General features: G+C 42.6%; 1 protein-coding gene across 4 annotated transcripts in view; it reads left to right on the top strand.

Annotated features, from left to right (window-relative positions):
* LOC125447799 (cadherin-12-like) overlaps nt 1-15478 on the top strand; it is a 646081-nt gene extending 630603 nt beyond the window's left edge. For all 4 annotated transcript variants that reach the window (XM_059641207.1, XM_059641199.1, XM_059641205.1 and 1 more), the window contains exons 11-12: nt 12086-12337; nt 14629-15478. In XM_059641207.1, the coding sequence (XP_059497190.1) occupies nt 12086-12337; nt 14629-15137 (761 nt within the window). In that variant the 3' untranslated portion in view covers nt 15138-15478. The remainder of the gene's footprint in view (nt 1-12085; nt 12338-14628) is intronic.
* Nucleotides 15479-18253: the final 2775 nt, after the last annotated feature.

Below are 18253 nucleotides of genomic sequence, written 5' to 3'. Positions count from 1 at the left end.
ATGTGACCCGCTACACCATAAATTTCAAAGTTTTTGCAGGAAAATTTGATATGATACCTTTGTAATTCCAAGTACAACATATTTCCAGGCACACCTCTGTATGCTTTTCTTGCTAGTTCTTCAAAAAAATACTTTTACTATATCATTAATTCCCCTTCACAAAGCCAAATTGCTTTTCCCTGATTGTGTTAAGATTTTCAAAGTACTGACATGCAATCTCCTCAGTAATAGATTATTACATTTTCTCCATAATAGATGTTAGGATAATCAGCTTACAGTTTCCTTTTTTTTGTATCTGTCCCCTCGTGAGTGCAGGAGCTGCATTTGTTGTTTTCCAATCAGTTAGAACCGTTACAGATGCAGAATTTAGGGAGTTCTGAAAAATTGTGTTTTTTGAATATTGTTAAACCAGAAGTTAAAACACTCTTGCAAAGCAGGTGGTGAAGATTATAGGGAGTAAGTAAGAATATGGAATTGATGTTACAATCTGATAAGTTACCTTTAAAAAATATCTTCATGGAACCTGGGTGTTGCAAGCTAGACCAGCATTTATTCCCCACCATACATTACACTGGGGAAGGCTGTGGTGAGGTGCATTCTTGAACCACTGCACTCCATGTGCTGTGGATGACTCACAGTCCCCTTTTTGGAGGAAATTCCAGGATTCTGACCCAGCGACACGAAAGGAATGGTGATATGTTCCCAGGCCCCAAGATGACTTTCCATATTAAGCAGAGGTTCACCTGCACATCTGCCAGTGTGGTATACTGTATCCACTGTACCCGGTGTGGCTTCCTCTACATTGGGGAAACCAAGCGGAGGCTTGGGGACCGCTTTGCAGAACACCTCCGCTCAGTTCGCAACAAACAACTGCACCTCCCAGTCGCGAACCATTTCCACTCCCCCTCCCATTCTTTAGATGACATGTCCATCATGGGCCTCCTGCAGTGCCACAATGATGCCACCCGAAGGTTGCAGGAACAGCAACTCATATTCTGCTTGGGAACCCTGCAGCCCAATGGTATCAATGTGGACTTCACCAGCTTCAAAATCTCCCCTTCCCCCACCGCATCCCAAAACCAGCCCAGCTCGACCCCTCCCCCCACTGCATCACACAACCAGCCCAGCTCTTCCCCTCCACCCACTGCATCCCAAAACCAGTCCAACCTGTCTCTGCCTCCCTAACCTGTTCGTCCTCTCACCCATCCCTTCCTCCCACCCCAAGCCACACCTCAATCTCCTACCTACTAACCTCATCCCACCTCCTTGACCTATCTGTCTTCCCCGGGCTGACCTATCCTCTCCCCACCTCCCCACCTATACTCTCCTCTCCACCTATCTTCTTTTCTCCCCATCTTCGGTCCGCCTCCCCCTCTCTCCCTATTTATTCCAGAGCCCTCACCCCGTCCCCCTCTCTGATGAAGGGTCTAGGCCCGAAACGTCAGCTTTTGTGCTCCTGAGATGCTGCTGGGCCTGCTGTGTTCATCCAGCCTCACATTTTATTATCTTGGATTCTCCAGCATCTGCAGTTCCCATTATCAGTGATATATTTCTAAGTCAGGACAGGGTGTGGCTTGGAGAGGAACTTTCAGATGGTGGTGTTCCCATGTGTCTGATGCCTTTACCTTTCTAGAAACACAGAGTGATGGAATCTTAGAGTCTTACAGCATGGAAACAGACCCTTCAGTCCCATTCGTCCATGCCAACTAATTTTCCCAAACTGAACTAATCCCACTTGTCTGCATTTGGCCCATATCCCTCTAAAGCTTTCCTATTCATGTACCTGCCCATATGTCTTTTAAATACTGTAACAGTACCTGCATCCAGCACTTCCTCTGAAAGTTCATTCCACACACAAGCCACTCTCTCTACGAAAAGGTTACCCGTCAGGCCCCTTTTAAATCCTTCTCCACTCACTTTAAGAATATGCCCCCCTGGGTGTTGAACTCACCCACTTCAGGGAAAAAGATATTTGTTATTCACTTTATCTATTCCTGTCATGATTTTATAAACCTCTGTAAGCTCACCCCTCAATCTCCTATGCTCCAGTGAAAAAGTCCCAGCCTGCTCAGCCTCTTCTTTTAACTCAAACCCTCCAATCTCAGCAATATCTTGGTAAATCATTTCTGAACCCTCTCCAATTAATAATATCCTTCCACAGCGGGGTGACCAGAACTGTACACAGTACTCCAAGACTGGCCTCACTAACATCCTGTACAACATCAACAATGGCATCTCAACTCCTATACTCAGTGGCCTCAGCAATGAAGACAAGTGTGCTAAATGCCTTCCTAACCACCCTGTCTACCTGTGATGTAACTTTGAAAGAACTATGTTCCTTAATCCCTTGCTTTTCCTGTTTGATAACACTGCCAGAGTTCTACCATTAACTGTCAAAGTCCTGCCCTTGTCTGTTTTCCTAAAAGAAAATACCTTGCATTTATCCAAATTAAACTCCATCTGCCATTCCTCAGCTGACTGACTCAATTGATCAAGGCCTCTTTGTAATCTTAGATAACCTTCTTCATTATTGACCATTTCACCAATATTACTGCCATCCATGACCTTGCTAACCCACAAAAATAAATTTTCATCCAAATTGTTTATATAAATGACAAACCAAAGTGGACCAATCCTGCGGAAAACCATTGGTTACAGACCTCTAGCCTGAAATGCAACCCTCCACCACCACCTTCTGACTCCTACTGTCAAACCAATTTTGTACTCAATCAGCAAGCTCATGGGTATGAATGGTGCTGTGTCAAGAACCTTGGTGAACTCCTTCAGTGCATCTCGGAGATGGTACATGCCGCTGCTACTGAGAATTAGTGATCGAGCGAGCAAGTATCTATGGATGTGATGCCAGTCAAGTGGGCTGCTTTGCCTTGGATGGGATCAAGCTCCTTGAGTGGTGTTGGAGCCTCACATATCCAGGCAAAAGGGGAGTACTCCATCACACTTCTGACTCGTACCTTGTAGATGGAGAACAGGCTTTGGGGAGTCAGGAGGCGAGTTACTGACTGCAGCATTCTCAGCATCTGATCTTTTCTTGAAACTACAGCATTTATATGGCACATAGAGTCAGTTTTTGTTCAATAGCAACTCCCAGTTGTGATTTAATAATCAAGAATAGGCAAGAATCATGGTGACAAACCTTATGACTCAAGATTCTTCAGCTTCATTGAACTGACAGTGACAATCCCAAATGATCAATTCTTATTGAGGAGCCTGTAAGTCCTTCCAAAATATTCATCAATACTGCTTCTGAATGGAAGTTTCAGGTTGTGAAATCCATCTTACCTTCATTCTCTTTAATGCTTTGAAAATCACCGACTGAGAGGCACAACTCATGGAATCCAAGCTGCTAAATATTCGCTCGATTACATGTTGCTCTTTTGGGCCACATGTTGAGAGACATTGTTCCATTCAGTTGATTTCAGATGATATTTATTGATCATTCCTCTTTCATTATTGCTAACTGCAACACTTAGCTAGCAGTCTGATAAAATGCTTGTGCTTTGAAACTGTTTTTGCAACATTAGTGATTTTAGAAGGGCCATTAACCTCATAAAATAACTGAGAGAAGTTGTTTTGCAATTGTATCAGAATTAATCATACAAATTACTCAAAGTGTGTGATATGACCATTTATGTTGAGGGGATGATTGCAGTTCTGCAGGAGGTCTGAAGGAACATTTCATAACCTCAGAACCTTCTCCTGCTTCCAAACCAGTATGATAGTTTTTGAACTATAGTCTTTATCGTACAGTAGACAAAAAAGTGCCAAATTATGCACAGCAAAATCCAACAGGAAACAACATCTGATAATGGCTGAGAAATCTGAATGGTAGATGAAGCAGGTACAAAATGGTATGCCCTCTCACAAGATATTGACCTAAGTCTTGCAGCTCAGGGGTTAAGCTGATGCCCCACCTGCAGTACTGAGCATTGGCCTTGTTTGCTAAAACTATAAAACCTCAGATCTGAAGTAGTCACCCGAGACAGATTACTTTATAGGATCTAAGGTAGAGAACTCTTGTAAGAAGGCCCTTGAGTGCGTATTGATTGTAACAAGGCTGAAACAGGCGGACCTCACAGAATATGAGTTCCCTGACTGGGGCTGTTAATCTGTTCCAATCAGGCAGCCCTGGCTGACAGATATAAACAGGAGTGTCAGAGGCTTTGTTCACTCTGAGAGCTGGTTCTGAGGGAAGGACTCTCGATGTATAAATAAGGGGTGACTTGGTGATGGGATACCAAGTTCTTTCGAAAGGAGATAGGGAGAGTTGAGCTGGATGGACGGGGGAGGCTGTGTGGACTGTAAGTGAGGGGCTAGGATCAGGAGAAGACTGGTATGGAATGGTAACTGTTGTGGAGACAGGTGGGCCATACATATTTCTGGTGACTTCCCCGTAATACCGAAAGTGAATGAAGTATAAACTGGAAGGACTGTGCATGGTCGAAATCTGACACAAAAACAGAAATTTCTGGAAAATCTCAACCAGTCTGTCAGCATCTGTGGAGAGAAATCAGGACATTGCTGCGAATGGAAGATTTGAGTTATAAAAACAGCTTGAATAGGCCGGGACTTTTTCCACTGGAAGGTTGATGCGTGACCTTATAGAGGTTTATAAAATCATGAGGGGCATAGATTAGGTAAATGTCAGGTGTCTTTTCCGTTAAGGTGGGGAGTTTAAAACGAGGGAGTGTACTTTTAAGGTGCGAGGAGAAAGATTTAAAAAGGACATGAGGGGCAACACTTTTACACAGGAAGTGTGTGGAATGAACTTCTGGAGGAAGTGGTGGAAGCAGGGACAGTTACAACATTTAAAATACATTTGGATAAGCAGATGAATAGGAAAGTTTTGGAGGGATATAGCCAAGTGCAGGCCATTGAGACCAGTTTAGTTTGGAAAAATAGTTGGCGCAGACTAGTTGGACTGAATGGTCTGTTTCCATTCGAAATGGCTCTATGACTGTACATGCCAGACTAAATGAAAGTGAATGGTTTGTTTCATTGGCAGCCCCTGACTGTCCCTTTAAAGATTACTGATGTTCTGCCAGTTTCTGTCAAATTTGGTGAGAGGATCAAAAACAGCCCTCATTTCACCAAATAGCATATTCAGAAAGATTTCAAGCTTATTTAAAGCAGTTGTCATCCTGGGGCAGATGGGGCCGGAAATATAATACTCTGAAGTTGGTTGCTCTGAACCCATTAATTTTATTCCCAACACCATAATGACAATAATCATTATCTCTCTGAAAATCTTCCCTGAGATGTTGATTAAGAATACATGGTGGTGGTATGTGTGGAGTGCTGCGCACAGTGTTAGTCTCATTACTTAGTAAAGGATTCAAATATATTAGAATCAGTTCAGGAAAGATTTATGAAATTAATACTGGAGAAGGTGGGTTGCCTGCTGATGAAAGGATGGACAGGCTAAGCTTGCAGTTTAGACTATGGTGGGACAAGCTCAGCAGGTCTGGCAGCATCCATAGAGAGAAAGAGAGTTAATATTTCACATCCAGTCACCCTTCATCAGAATAGATCCTGTAGAGTCTTGACAAAGCGGAAATGGAGAGTGTATTTCCTGTTATGGGAGATTCTAGAACTGGGGGTTAAAAAAAAACAGAAATTGCTGGAAAAACTCAGCAGGTCTGACAGCACCCATGGAAAGAAAGCAGACTTGACTTTTCAGGTCTTGTCCGGAAGAAGGGTCACCGTACCCTCCTGAGGTTTTGCAGCAATTTCTGTTTTTGTTTCAGATTCCCAGCATCTGCAGGTTTTTTTTTCTGTTTCGTCTGGGGTGGGGATGGGGGGGGTGATGAGAGCAGGGGGTTGGGTGTGGAGGATAAAGTGGTTCGTGTCACTGTTTAAATATAATGTCTTGCCATTGAAGACATAGATGAGGAGAATTTTTTTTCTCACAGAGAGAGTGTGAGTCTTTGGAACTCTCTTCCTCTCAAAAGGCAATGGAAACATTGTCTTTGAATATTTTCTCAGGCAGACACAGCCCAATAAGCAAAGGGGTGTAAGGTTATTAGGGCTAAACAGGAGCATGGGATAATCAGATCAGCTGTGAACATATTGAATGGCCAGGCAGGCTCAAGGGTCACTCTTCCTCAGGATTCATTTTTCTGTACGTAGACTTAATCGACTGGGCATTGCTTCTCCATCAAACAATTCACAGATATTCACTGAAAAGGGTAGCAACGTCCTTGATTTAACTTACCACATACAGTACTGCCATCTCTCAATACTGCACTGAACAGTCAACCTGTGTTCAGTGTTGGCAATTTCTCTTGGCTGAAGAGCCTTTGAATAAAGTTGCCTAAAATTTGAAAAAAAAAGCCATTGGGATTAAAAAAGTAATAAGAAAATCAGCAGTACTGGACCAAATACTGAACCGTTGCCAAGTCAATTCTGGAATGCTTAAATTGAACACAAAAGATAAAAATGTATCAGTGATAATGGGAACTGCAGATGCTAGAGAATCCAAGATAATAAAGTGTGAAGCTGGATGAACACAGCAGGCCAAGCAGCATCTCAGGAGCACAAAAGCTGACGTTTCGGGCCTAGACCCTTCATCAGAGAGGGGGATGGGGTGAGGGTTCTGGAATAAATAGGGAGAGAGGGGGAGGCGGACCAAAGATGGAGAGAAAAGAAGATAGGTGGAGAGGATAGTATAGGTAGGGAGGTAGGGAGGGGATAGGTCAGTCCAGGGAAGACGGACAGGTCAAGGAGGTGGGATGAGGTTAGTAGGTAGGAGATGGAGGTGCGGCTTGGAGTGGGAGGAAGGGATGGGTGAGAGGAAGTACAGGTTAGGGAAGCAGAGACAGGTTGGACTGGTTTTGGGATGCAGTGGGGGGAGGGGAAGTGCTGGGCTGGTTGTGTGGTGCAGTGGGGGGAGGGGACGAGCTGGGCTGGCTTTGGGATGTGGCGGGGGAAGGGGAGATTTTGAAGCTGGTGAAGTCCACATTGATACCATTGGGCTGCAGGGTTCCCAAGTGGAATATGAGTTGCTGTTCCTGCAACCTTCGGGTGGCATCATTGTGGCACTGCAGGAGGCCCATGATGGACATGTCATCTAAAGAATGGGAGGGGGAGTGGAAATGGTTTGCAACTGGGAGGTGCAGTTGTTTATTGAGAACCGAGCGGAGGTGTTCTGCAAAGCGGTCCCCAAGCCTCCGCTTGGTTTCCCCAATGTAGAGGAAGCCACACCGGGTACAATGGATGCAGTATACCACATTGGCAGATGTGCAGGTGAATCTCTGCTTAATATGGAAAGTCATGGGCACCCGCATGGGCCCCAGCTATGCCTGCCTCGTTGTAGGTTACGTGGAACAGTCCCTCTTCCGCACCTACACAGGCCCCAAACCCCACCTCTTCCTCCGGTACATTGATGACTGTATCGGTGCCGCCTCTTGCTCCCCAGAGGAGCTCGAACAGTTCATCCACTTCACCAACACCTTCCACCCCAACCTTCAGTTCACCTGGGCCATCTCCAGCACATCCCTCACTTTCCTGGACCTCGCAGTCTCCATCTCAGGCAACCAGTTTGTAACTGATGTCCATTTCAAGCCCACCGACTCCCACAGCTACCTAGAATACACCTCCTCCAACCCACCCTCCTGCAAAAATTCCTTCCCCTGTTCCCAATTCCTCCGCCTCCGCCGCATCTGCTCCCAAGATGAGGCATTCCACTCCCGCACATCCCAGATGTCCAAGTTCTTCAAGGACCGCAACTTTCCCCCCACAGTGGTTGAGAATGCCCTTGACCACGTCTCCCGCATTTCCCGCAACACATCCCTCACACCCCGCCCCCGCCACAACCGCCCAAAGAGGATCCCCCTCGTTCTCACACACCACCCCACCAACCTCCGGATACAACGCATCATCCTCCGACACTTCCGCCATCTACAATCCGACCCCACCACCCAAGACATTTTTCCATCCCCACCCCTGTCTGCTTTCAGGAGAGACCACTCTCTCCGTGACTCCCTTGTTCGCTCCACACTGCCCTCCAACCCCACCACAACCGGTACCTTCCCCTGCAACCGCAGGAAATGCTACACTTGCCCCCACACCTGCTCCGTCACCCCTATCCCAGGCCCCAAGATGACTTTCCATATTAAGCAGAGTTTCACCTGCACATCTGCCAATGTGGTACACTGCATCCATTGTACCCGGTGTGGCTTTCTGTACATTGCGGAAACCAAGAGGAGGCTTGGGGACCGCTTTGCAGAACACCTCCGCTCGGTTCACAATAAACAACTGCACCTCCCAGTCGCAAACCATTTCCACTCCCCGTCCCATTCTTTAGATGACATGTCCAACATGGGCCTCCTGCAGTGCCACAATGATGCCACCCGAAGGTTGCAGGAACAGCAACTCATATTCTGCTTGGGAACCCTACAGCCCAATGGTATCAATGTGGACTTCACCAGCTTCAAAATCTCCCCTTCCCCCACTGCATCCCAAAACCAGCCCAGCTCGTCCCCTCCCCCCACTGCACCACACAACCAGCCCAGCTCTTCCCCTCCACCCACTGCATCCCTAAAGCAGTCCAGCCTGTCTCTACCTCCCTAACCTGTTCTTCCTCTCACCTATCCCTTCCTCCCACCCCAAGCCGCACCTCTATCTCCTACCTACTAACCTCTTCGCACCTCCTTGACCTGTCCATCTTCCCTGGACTGACCTATCCCCTCCCCACCTCCCCACCTATACTCTCCTCTCCACCTGTCTTCTTTTCTCTCCATCTTCGGTCCGCCTCCCCCTCTCTCCCTATTTATTCCAGAACCCTCACCCCATCCCCCTCTCTGAAGAAGGGTCTAGGCCCGAAACGTCAGCTTTTGTGCTCCTGAGATGCTGCTTGGCCTGCTGTGTTCATCCAGCTTCACACTTTGTTATCTAAGATAAAAATGCTTGTGTTTTATTTATGATGTTAAAAAAAACAAAGTTACCATAAACCTAGCTGAATTATCACATACTTTAAAAATCAATTTTGTCACTAAAGTCATCTTTAAAACAAACTTTAATTTTTGTAGGCATAGATATAAACATTTTATTTGGCAATTCACTGTTGACATAAAAATAGCTTTACTCGTGCCTTTCAGAGTAATTTTCATCTCAGTTATATCAGAAACACTAATGATTGCAAACATTAGATGTATTTCACAGACCCTGCCGTAGCTATACTAATCAAGCAGGTTTTTTTTCAAACATGATTTTTATTTGGTCACTCATGAATATAGGCATCTCTGTCTGGGCCAGCATTTACCTGTCTGTTCCTAGCTGCCTTTGAGAAGGTGGCGGTGAACTATCCAATTGAACTTGCTTTCCACATGCTCTAGGTCAACCCACATACTGTTAGGTAGGGAATTCCAAGATTTCGACTCAGCAACAGTGAAAGTGCAGCAATATATTTCCAAGTCAGGATGGTGAGTGGCTTGGAGGAAGACTGGCCTGTGATGGTGTTCCCATGTATCTGCTGCCCTTGTCCTTCTGGTTGGAAGTGGTTATGGGTTTGGAAGGTGTTGACCAAGGAGCCTTGGTGAATTTCTGCAGGGCACCTTGGAGACGGCACACACTGCTGCTATTGAGAGTCACTGATGGAGGGAGTAGATGAATGTAGATATAATGCTTTTCCTGGATGATGTCACATTCTTGAGTGCCATTTTGTGCTGCACCCATCCAGGCGAGTGGAGTGTATTTGGTCACGCACAGACAACCAAAACAGAAATTGCTGGAAAAGCTTAGCAGGTCTGGCAGCATCTGTGGAAAGAAGTCAGAGTTAACATTTTGGGTGTTCTAAGGAAGGGCCAGTGACCCAAAGTGTTAGCCCTGATTTCTTTCCACAGATGCTTCCAGAACTGTTCAGCTTTTCAAGCAGTTTCTGCTTCTGTTTCCGATTTACAGCATCCGTAGTTCTTTCAGTTTTTACTTAGTATTCTTTAACACCCCTGTCTTGTGCCTTAGATGGTTAAGGAAGTTAATTTTGTCATTAATACAGCTATTTGAAGTGTGACATAATGATTAATCTTCCATCCCCACTGTAAAAGTATGGCTCTTACTCTCCTTGAATTTATTTTAAACACCTTTTCATGTTGAGGAGTTTCAATTGGAAAGGTTGGGAGCTGCACTTGCAATATTAAAGAGCCCCAAGTGGTTTGGGAACCCAGTCTATCACCTTTTGCTGACTCTGGAGTAGCTTTAATACGCATGACATGCCAACTCAGAGGTGAGAATACTACCACAGAATCATGATTCACATTGATAAGCACAGCCAAAAATATTGGTTAGAACAGTTTCATCGGGCTCCTTAAGTTGACCTCTGGGTGTTTTTTTTATCATAGTTTAACCATTTTGTTGTCAATTCAATATTATTTCTCATTTAAATCTTTGAGCTTCCTCTCCCTAAGACAGCCCTGTAGACTGAGGTAATGAGTCTTAATCAGATATTAACAAATTGTGATAGTCTTCAAAAGACAAAATGATGCATCTTTGCTGAATCGTGTCTGAACGAACTGTTCATAGCAGATCATGATTTGTTGCTACATTTGACTGACATTCTGCTACTCCTTTAACTTCTGACATTAATTTATTTAACCAACAGCAATGGTTAAACTTTTCCCATTAATAATTTTCAGCTTATGAATTAGCAACAGCAAAATATTATTATCAATATTATTACTGAATGTCAACTGTTTCATAAACAGTTCAGTTCAATTTAAAGAGGTTGTATGAGAGTAGCATGATAAGAAGTGAGAAGGGTTACATAATATGTAGAATGTGGCTGCAAATTGGGCGATTTCCTCACCAAAACCAATCAAGGTGGAATAAGTAATTACTTCTCTAGTGCCTAATGTTTCCTGTGCTGAATCTCTTCACAGAAATTAGTTTATGAAAGGAATATGTGACAGTAAATGTATTCAAAGTTAAAATCATATCAGAAAAATATTCAGAGCTGCAAAGGCATCTCTTTTACAATTGTTATGCAAATACATGTTTCTGCGATTGATATAATATTGTATTCTGGCTCAATCTGTTCAGGCAATTTACACTATTCTCTTGCAGTGTGTTCTCAAGAGGAAAGGGCAAATTTTGCCTAGCTAAATTTTTCAGAGCCTACATATGAGCAATGACCCATAATTTTATAATATCTTCTTAACTGTTGCAGCTCGTGCAGCTGCCATGTTACTCGGTATCTCAGGAGTCAAGTATGCCACAAAGATAGGATTAAAACATTTATTGTAATCTGCAAAGAAATGATCTCTTATACGGCTTATTTTATAAGATTTTTCCCAGCCCTTCCTGTAAAATTTGGAAATCAAACTAATAATTAAGATTTATTGAGCAATGCAAATTAATAAGTTGTTGCAGGCAAAAACTTCACTGGAGTAAAAATGCACTGTAATAAATTTTAATGTTACCCTCTTCTCCCAGAACTGGTCTGAACTCATAAAAAGATTAATGTATTGAAAGAATCATTTGCTATAGTTGTCTTACAGTAATCACCAGAAATAGGCAGTCACATTGAACTGCATTCAGGCTTTGCTAATCTTTTGCTGCTTTTTGAATGAATGTTTGAAACCATTACTGTAAAGCATAAAGAGATAGACAATAAAGGGATGTTCCTTGTGGAGGACTGGAATGTAATAGTGGACTTAAAAACCAGTAATGTCTTATCTGTGCCTTCACACCATTTGTCATTTCACTGCTCTGCAGTTATCTTGAGCTTGTATAAAAATACCTTGCACAGGCTTATTGCAGATTCTAATGCTCAGCAATTACTAGAAATCCACAATAGTACAATAGACTTGCCTTATACCACCTGAAAAATCGTGAAAAGCCTCACACAACATTGCACTATTATGATTAGTTAAATGGTTTGGGGCAGCATCTTATTTGTATGTGCTCAGGAACAACAAGGAACAGGTGATAAATGTTGGCTTCGTCATTGACACCCGTGTCCTGTGATTGACTCTTGAAGGAAATAAATGTGTTACAAGATTGTAAGTGTTTGTCAAAACAGTTCAATATGTGCACCTTATTTTTTACTTGTATCATGTTTGTAACATCACAGACAACACTGCTGGAATCTTACCCAAGAGAAATGGTTACAGTCGCAGGCAGCTAGAGCTCTATTTCCTTCCAGTGGTGGTCTCAGACAGTGGTTATCCTGTACAAAGCAGCACAAACACATTGACTATTCGAGTCTGCGGATGTGATGTGGATGGTACCATCTTATCCTGCAATGTAGAGGCTATCTTTTTGCCAGTGGGTTTGAGTACAGAAGCGCTGATAGCAATCCTGCTCTGCATCATTATACTTCTCGGTGAGTTGAGCTGAATGTCATGTTGTTATATTGAGTGCCAAATTATTTATCATTACACTTTGTCAAAAATTGAAAGGATTTGTCAATTACCTGTAAGTTTAGTAAGTTATTATTAAAACACCATTAGACATTGCGTTTCTTAGGTTTAGTCAGTTGTATTTTGAGACAGATCCCACCTAAAGTTTAGAGTTCTCATGGAAACTAAAGGTAGGATGCGGAATTGTTTGCCACTATGGCAGCCAAGACCAAAAAACATTAGATGTTTCCAAGAAGGAGTTAAATATATCTTCTGGGCTAAAGAGGCCAAAGGGTTAGGGGAGAAAGTGGGAACAGGGAGCTGAGACGGAGTATCAGCAACTGAAGACTAACCTTACAGAGGGTTATAAAATCATGAGGGACATAGATACAGTAAGTAGCCAAGGTCTTTTTCCCAGGGTGGGGGCGTCCAAAATGAGAGGGCATAGCTTTAAGGTGAGAGGGGAAGGATAAAAAGACCTTGGGGCAACTTTCTCATGCACAGGGTGGTATGTGTATGGAATGAGCTACCAAACGAGGTGGTGGAGGCTGGTACAATTACAATATTTAAACGTCACCTAAATGGATTAATGAACAGGAAGAGTTGAAAGGGATATAGGCCAAACGCTGGAAAAAGGGACTGAATCAGTTTAGGATATCTGGTTGTCATGGACAAATTGGACTGAAGGACTTGTTTCAGTACGGGACAACTCCATGACTCCACGCATCCCAGCTAAAATGAAAAATAGGAATGCCAATAAATCCTCTTGCTGGAACTTTCTGAACCGTTCTGAAGAACAGCATGAGTGCTCACCACGGAAACATTTATAATATTTGTTTCTTCACATGCATCTGGAGAAGTGTTTCCTTAGAAATAAATACTTAAATGTCTGTGCTAAAATGTAGATCATTTCAGGAATTTACCAATAGAACCAAGAAATTGCTACTAATTTTATCATACAAACCTTTTAGATTGTTGTAAAGCTGTCATTCTTTTTTATCAATGACTTTTGTGGAAATTTAAACGTATGATAATATTTCTACTGTTACAACAAAAACAGAGAAGTTTGCCTCATCCTTTGATACTCTGAATTAAATTCATATTTAATATTTATCTACATACATGACAATGTATATATGTAAATAAATATATTTGCATTCAGTAAACCGCTTTTAAAGAGAGGTGATTGTCATGAGAATTTAAAATTCCTGACACTCTGTCTCTACAAGTTCAGTGGATTGAAGGAACAGAATACATAAATGACTCTTGTGTTACCATCTGTTCTGTGTTCCTGGCTAATTTTACAGTTATGCCCAGGGCTTCTGACGAACATGCAGTGTTGGAATAGGATACACTTTGAAGTAATACTTAAAATGTTATTAAGACCATAAACAGTATCTAAAGGTGTCACAGCAACTTTTTGAGTAAACGTGTATTATACTGAAATGTTCTTAGATCAGTCACAATGGGAATATCAGGCAACTGTAATAAACAATGAGAAAATTGAGAACAATGGCATGATTTAACCAGAGAGAAACCCACCTGAAATTGTCACAAGCAAAGCCAAAGTTTATCGATGAATTATGTGCGTTGACATTTTTCACAAAAAAACCGGAATCTCCTCTGCAGCAGTTCTTCAAACTGCTGAGACTTACGTGGAAAAGATTCCTGGGAATGTTATCAGACATATTAGATTAACTTAGGTTAGCACAGGGAGAACTGGTTCAAAATGATTAGACACTGATCTACTTTCTGTCTAATTGAATGAGGGACAAGAGGTTGTTCAGTCCCAGTGATATACTCCCACAAGGATTGTCCTCTGCACACAGGTGATGTAATATGACTAAAGAACATCTGCCAAATACTTAGGCTGACAGACACAATTTAATCACTTCAACTTTTCTAAGTGCCTCAATCCCGATGAAATCCAATTTAATTTTAACCCCAGCTCTTTCAATCGCTCCAACTGAATTTTCAAATGTAATTGTACCCCATAAAATGCTGACAACTTCTGAGTTGTGTTTACATGCGGTAGATAGGAACGTATGAGCAGGAATCTTGTTCTGCCGTTCAATGAGATCATAGTTGATCTGTGGCCAAACTCCATGTATTGTCTTTGGCCTGTGTCCTTTAATATCCTTGCTTAACAAGAAAATTTTTTGATCTCAGAGTTAAAACGTTAGTTCAGTTACAAAGTTGAGCTTTTCTGAACAGAATATTTTGATGTTTAAAACAAAGCTGAACTGTCTTTTTAAACTTGCTCCAATTTTCATAGTGATCGTGGTGCTGTTTGTGGCGTTAAGAAGGCAAAGGAAAAAGGAGATCTGCATGACATCGAAAGAAGACATCAGAGACAACGTAATCAGTTATGACGATGAAGGAGGTGGTGAGGAGGACACCCAGGCCTTTGACATCAGCACCCTGAGGAAACCAGACTTGATAGAAGATGTGCAATTACGCAGAGATGTCAAGCCAGAGACCCACCATCCACAGCGGCAGACCAGCATAATCCAAAACAATCCCGACATCAAAGACTTCATCAATCAGAGAGTGCAGGAGAATGATGCAGATCCCAGTGCACCCCCTTATGATTCCCTGGTGACATACGTCTATGAAGGAAACTGCTCCATAGCTGAATCGCTCAGCTCCTTGGAATCAGTTCCCACAGACACAGATCAGGATTACGATTACCTCAATAACTGGGGACCTCGCTTTAAAAAACTCGCAGATCTTTATTCTCCAGAGAAAACTAACAGCCAACAAAATAATACAGAACGACAGTAAATTTGAAGTCTGGAAAATTTGAGGACAAGATGACTTTTGTCTTTCTTTTTTAAGAAAAAGAATGGCTGCCATTGTGACTTGCTCTGTCAACTGTTGTTTTACTGTGAGATAGTTTTATTAGGTACCACAAAGATTTGATCGTTGTGAAATTGGAGAGAAGCTGGCTCGTGCAGTGTCTTTGAAATGTTTTGGCCATGTAATTGTAAGTGATAAGGAAAACAAAAAGCTGCAGGTTTTTCTGTAACCTTAACTGAAGTGCCTCAAAGAACTCTGAACACTGCAGATGTTTATGCTCTCCAGTAAGAGTGTCAGTTTTTATTATACGACTCAAAGGTGTTCTTAACTTGAATTAAATCACGTTTACTTCAATAAAAGAAGCAATGGAGTAGATTTAGGTGTTTGTGTTAATAATATTGATTTTTGATTTGGGCATGACCTCTACAATTGAGAAAATGATTGATGCCTCATGAGCACAAAGCTCCCCACCTCAACATTCTCGCCTCTTGGACCTCAGGGTATCTCCCCCTGTCAAACACACTCATGCTATTGAAAGTGCATGACAGGTCCCATAAATTTGACCATGGCTCCTGCCAATCTGCTGTGCGATGAACTGAGAAGAAATTTATTATGAGGGAATGGAATTTGATCTGACAGATTTTTTTCCCCCCTGTCATGCTTTATATCTGAGAGTGAACTACCTTTGCAATTGAGAGTAATGTCAGTCACAGCTTTATGAAATAGCTCAAAAGCAAACCCTTTGATGTGCAATCCAAAACACTGTTGCTAAAACAATTTTGCAGCCAGTAAAGATCTAAAGCCTTGTGTATTAATCCTGAATTATTTTGTATCTTTGCAAAAGATTTCTTTTCACCTCCTGCAGAGCTATAGACGGCAGCACTGTTGGGGGCTCGGAGCTCATTCCTGCATTCAGCTCCTCTGAACTGTGGCGAAAAAAAATAAACAAATAAACGTTGACACATTTATGTGTGAGGATTTGGAGCCAATCCTAGGGTTGCCCCACTGAAGCCCCCATTTAGCAAATAGCACAACTGCCTCAGAGGATGAGGAATCCATGATCTGAACTGCTTCTCAGGTCATGGCCCATAATTTGGAATTTCTAACCTGGGATGTCAGTTCATCATTACACTAAGGTGCAAAATCCAGGCCAGGACACTGACAGATGGTCCAACTGAAGGACAAATGCAGGCTGCATGTAGCTCTTGGCCAGGGAGAATCATAGCTTCATTGAATTTTCTGAAGAGGTCCTTTGGCCCAAAAAGTTTGCACTAACAAAATAACTACTCTGAATCTACAGTCTTCGTACTTTCCAGCACTTGGTCCATTGCATTACATGTGGTGACATTACAAATGCTTAGCCAAGTACAGTAATGAATAATACAGATAAAAAGTATCAATTTTGTAGTCAGTCAGTCAGTCAGTCAGGTATTGACACGTCATGTGAACTTAACTCACAATGTAGCAATGAGACGAAGGTAATCTGTTATAATAACGTTCATAATTAGTATTGACTGCAGAACACACTGTGGGGAACTCCCCTGTTCTTCTTACAGTACAGTTTGGTCCAAAAGCATTGACATGACCTTGGTTTAACATCTCATTGGGATCTCAGCACCTTGGACACCAGAGCATCCCCACAGCCATCCAACTCGAGATGAATGAGAACTCCCTGAATTTGTGAAATTTACATTAGGAAAGTAGCCTGCAGATTACCAGAGCAGAACTTGCCATGAATATGCTATCTTAAGCTCTTGCTGCAAATTTCAAAACAGAAGATTCAAACATAGAATAACAGAGTTGTTACAGTGCAGAAGAAGGCCATTCAGAGAAATTTTATCTGACTGTCTCTCTGAGTGAGCATCGTTAATGAGTGCCATTCCCCTGCTTTTTCCTCATCACCGTGCAAATTGATTCTCAATAAATATTCAGCTAATGCTGTTGAGAATACTTTAGTCGAACCTACCTCTACCACACTTACAGGCAAGTGCATTCCAGGCTAATCACACTAGATGAGAGATCATTTTTGTTTGGTCTTCGCATTTGCTTCTTTTGCAAAGCACTTTAAATATGTGCCATAATGTTCTTGAACCTTTGTAAGTGGAAATAGTTTCTTGGCATAGTGGCTCAATGGTTAGCACTGCTGACTCACAACACCAGAGACCCAGGCTCAACCCCAGCCTCGGGGGCAACTATCTGTGTAGAGTTTGCATGTTCTCCCCGTGTCTGCGTGAATTTGCTTTGAGTGCTCTGTTTTCCTCCCACAGTCCAAAGATGTGCAGTTTAGGTGAATTGGCCATGCATTTGGTGTCCAAGAATGTGTAAGCAAGCTAGATTATCCTTGGGAAATGTAGGGTTATAGGGATAGCATAGGGAGGTGCATTCAGGTGGTATGCTGTTTGGAGGGTTGCTGAGGACTCAGTAGACTGACTGGCCTGTTTCTGCACAATAGAGATTCTACGATTCTATGACTTACTCTGTCCTTATGGAAGAACATGCTTCTATCAGATTTTTTTCTTTGCCTTCTGTTCTCTAGTGCCAAACTCTCCAAGCAATCCTCCAAAATGAAGTGCCCTCATCTTTAGAAGTCACTGATAACTGAGGAAGGGTCACCAGATCCAAAACATTAACTCTGATTTTTCTTTACAGATGCTGCCAGACCTGCTGAGCATTTCCAGTAACATCTATTTTTATGCGTCAACTTTGAAATTGTTTTCTCAAACTGTTTCTGCACTTTCTGTCTGTTCCTTTCCTTCTTGAAGTGTGGCACTGATAACAACACACAATGCTGCAGCGAAACTCTAACAAGTGGTTTATACAGGTCCACCATTACCTCCCTGCTCTTGTACTCTATGTCGCTTTTACTAAAGCTCAGGCTACTGAAGATATTATGAATTGCTCTCTCCACTTGCCCTAATACCTTCAATGATACGTATATGTGTATACCCAGGTCCCTATGTTCCTGCACCCTTTTTAGAATTTTACTTTTTGTTTTACATTGTTCGTCCACACTCCTCCCACCAAAATGCACTCCTTTTGCATTGAACATTGACTGTCAACCTGCCTGCCTTCTCCAGAAACCCTGTTTCTACACAGTCCTC

This window comes from Stegostoma tigrinum, chromosome 2 (genome assembly GCF_030684315.1).
Source record: "Stegostoma tigrinum isolate sSteTig4 chromosome 2, sSteTig4.hap1, whole genome shotgun sequence".
In the NCBI taxonomy this organism is placed as follows: domain Eukaryota; kingdom Metazoa; phylum Chordata; class Chondrichthyes; order Orectolobiformes; family Stegostomatidae; genus Stegostoma; species Stegostoma tigrinum.
The sequence above is the reverse complement of the archived record's forward strand: the minus strand, read 5'-3'. Positions and strand labels throughout refer to the sequence as shown.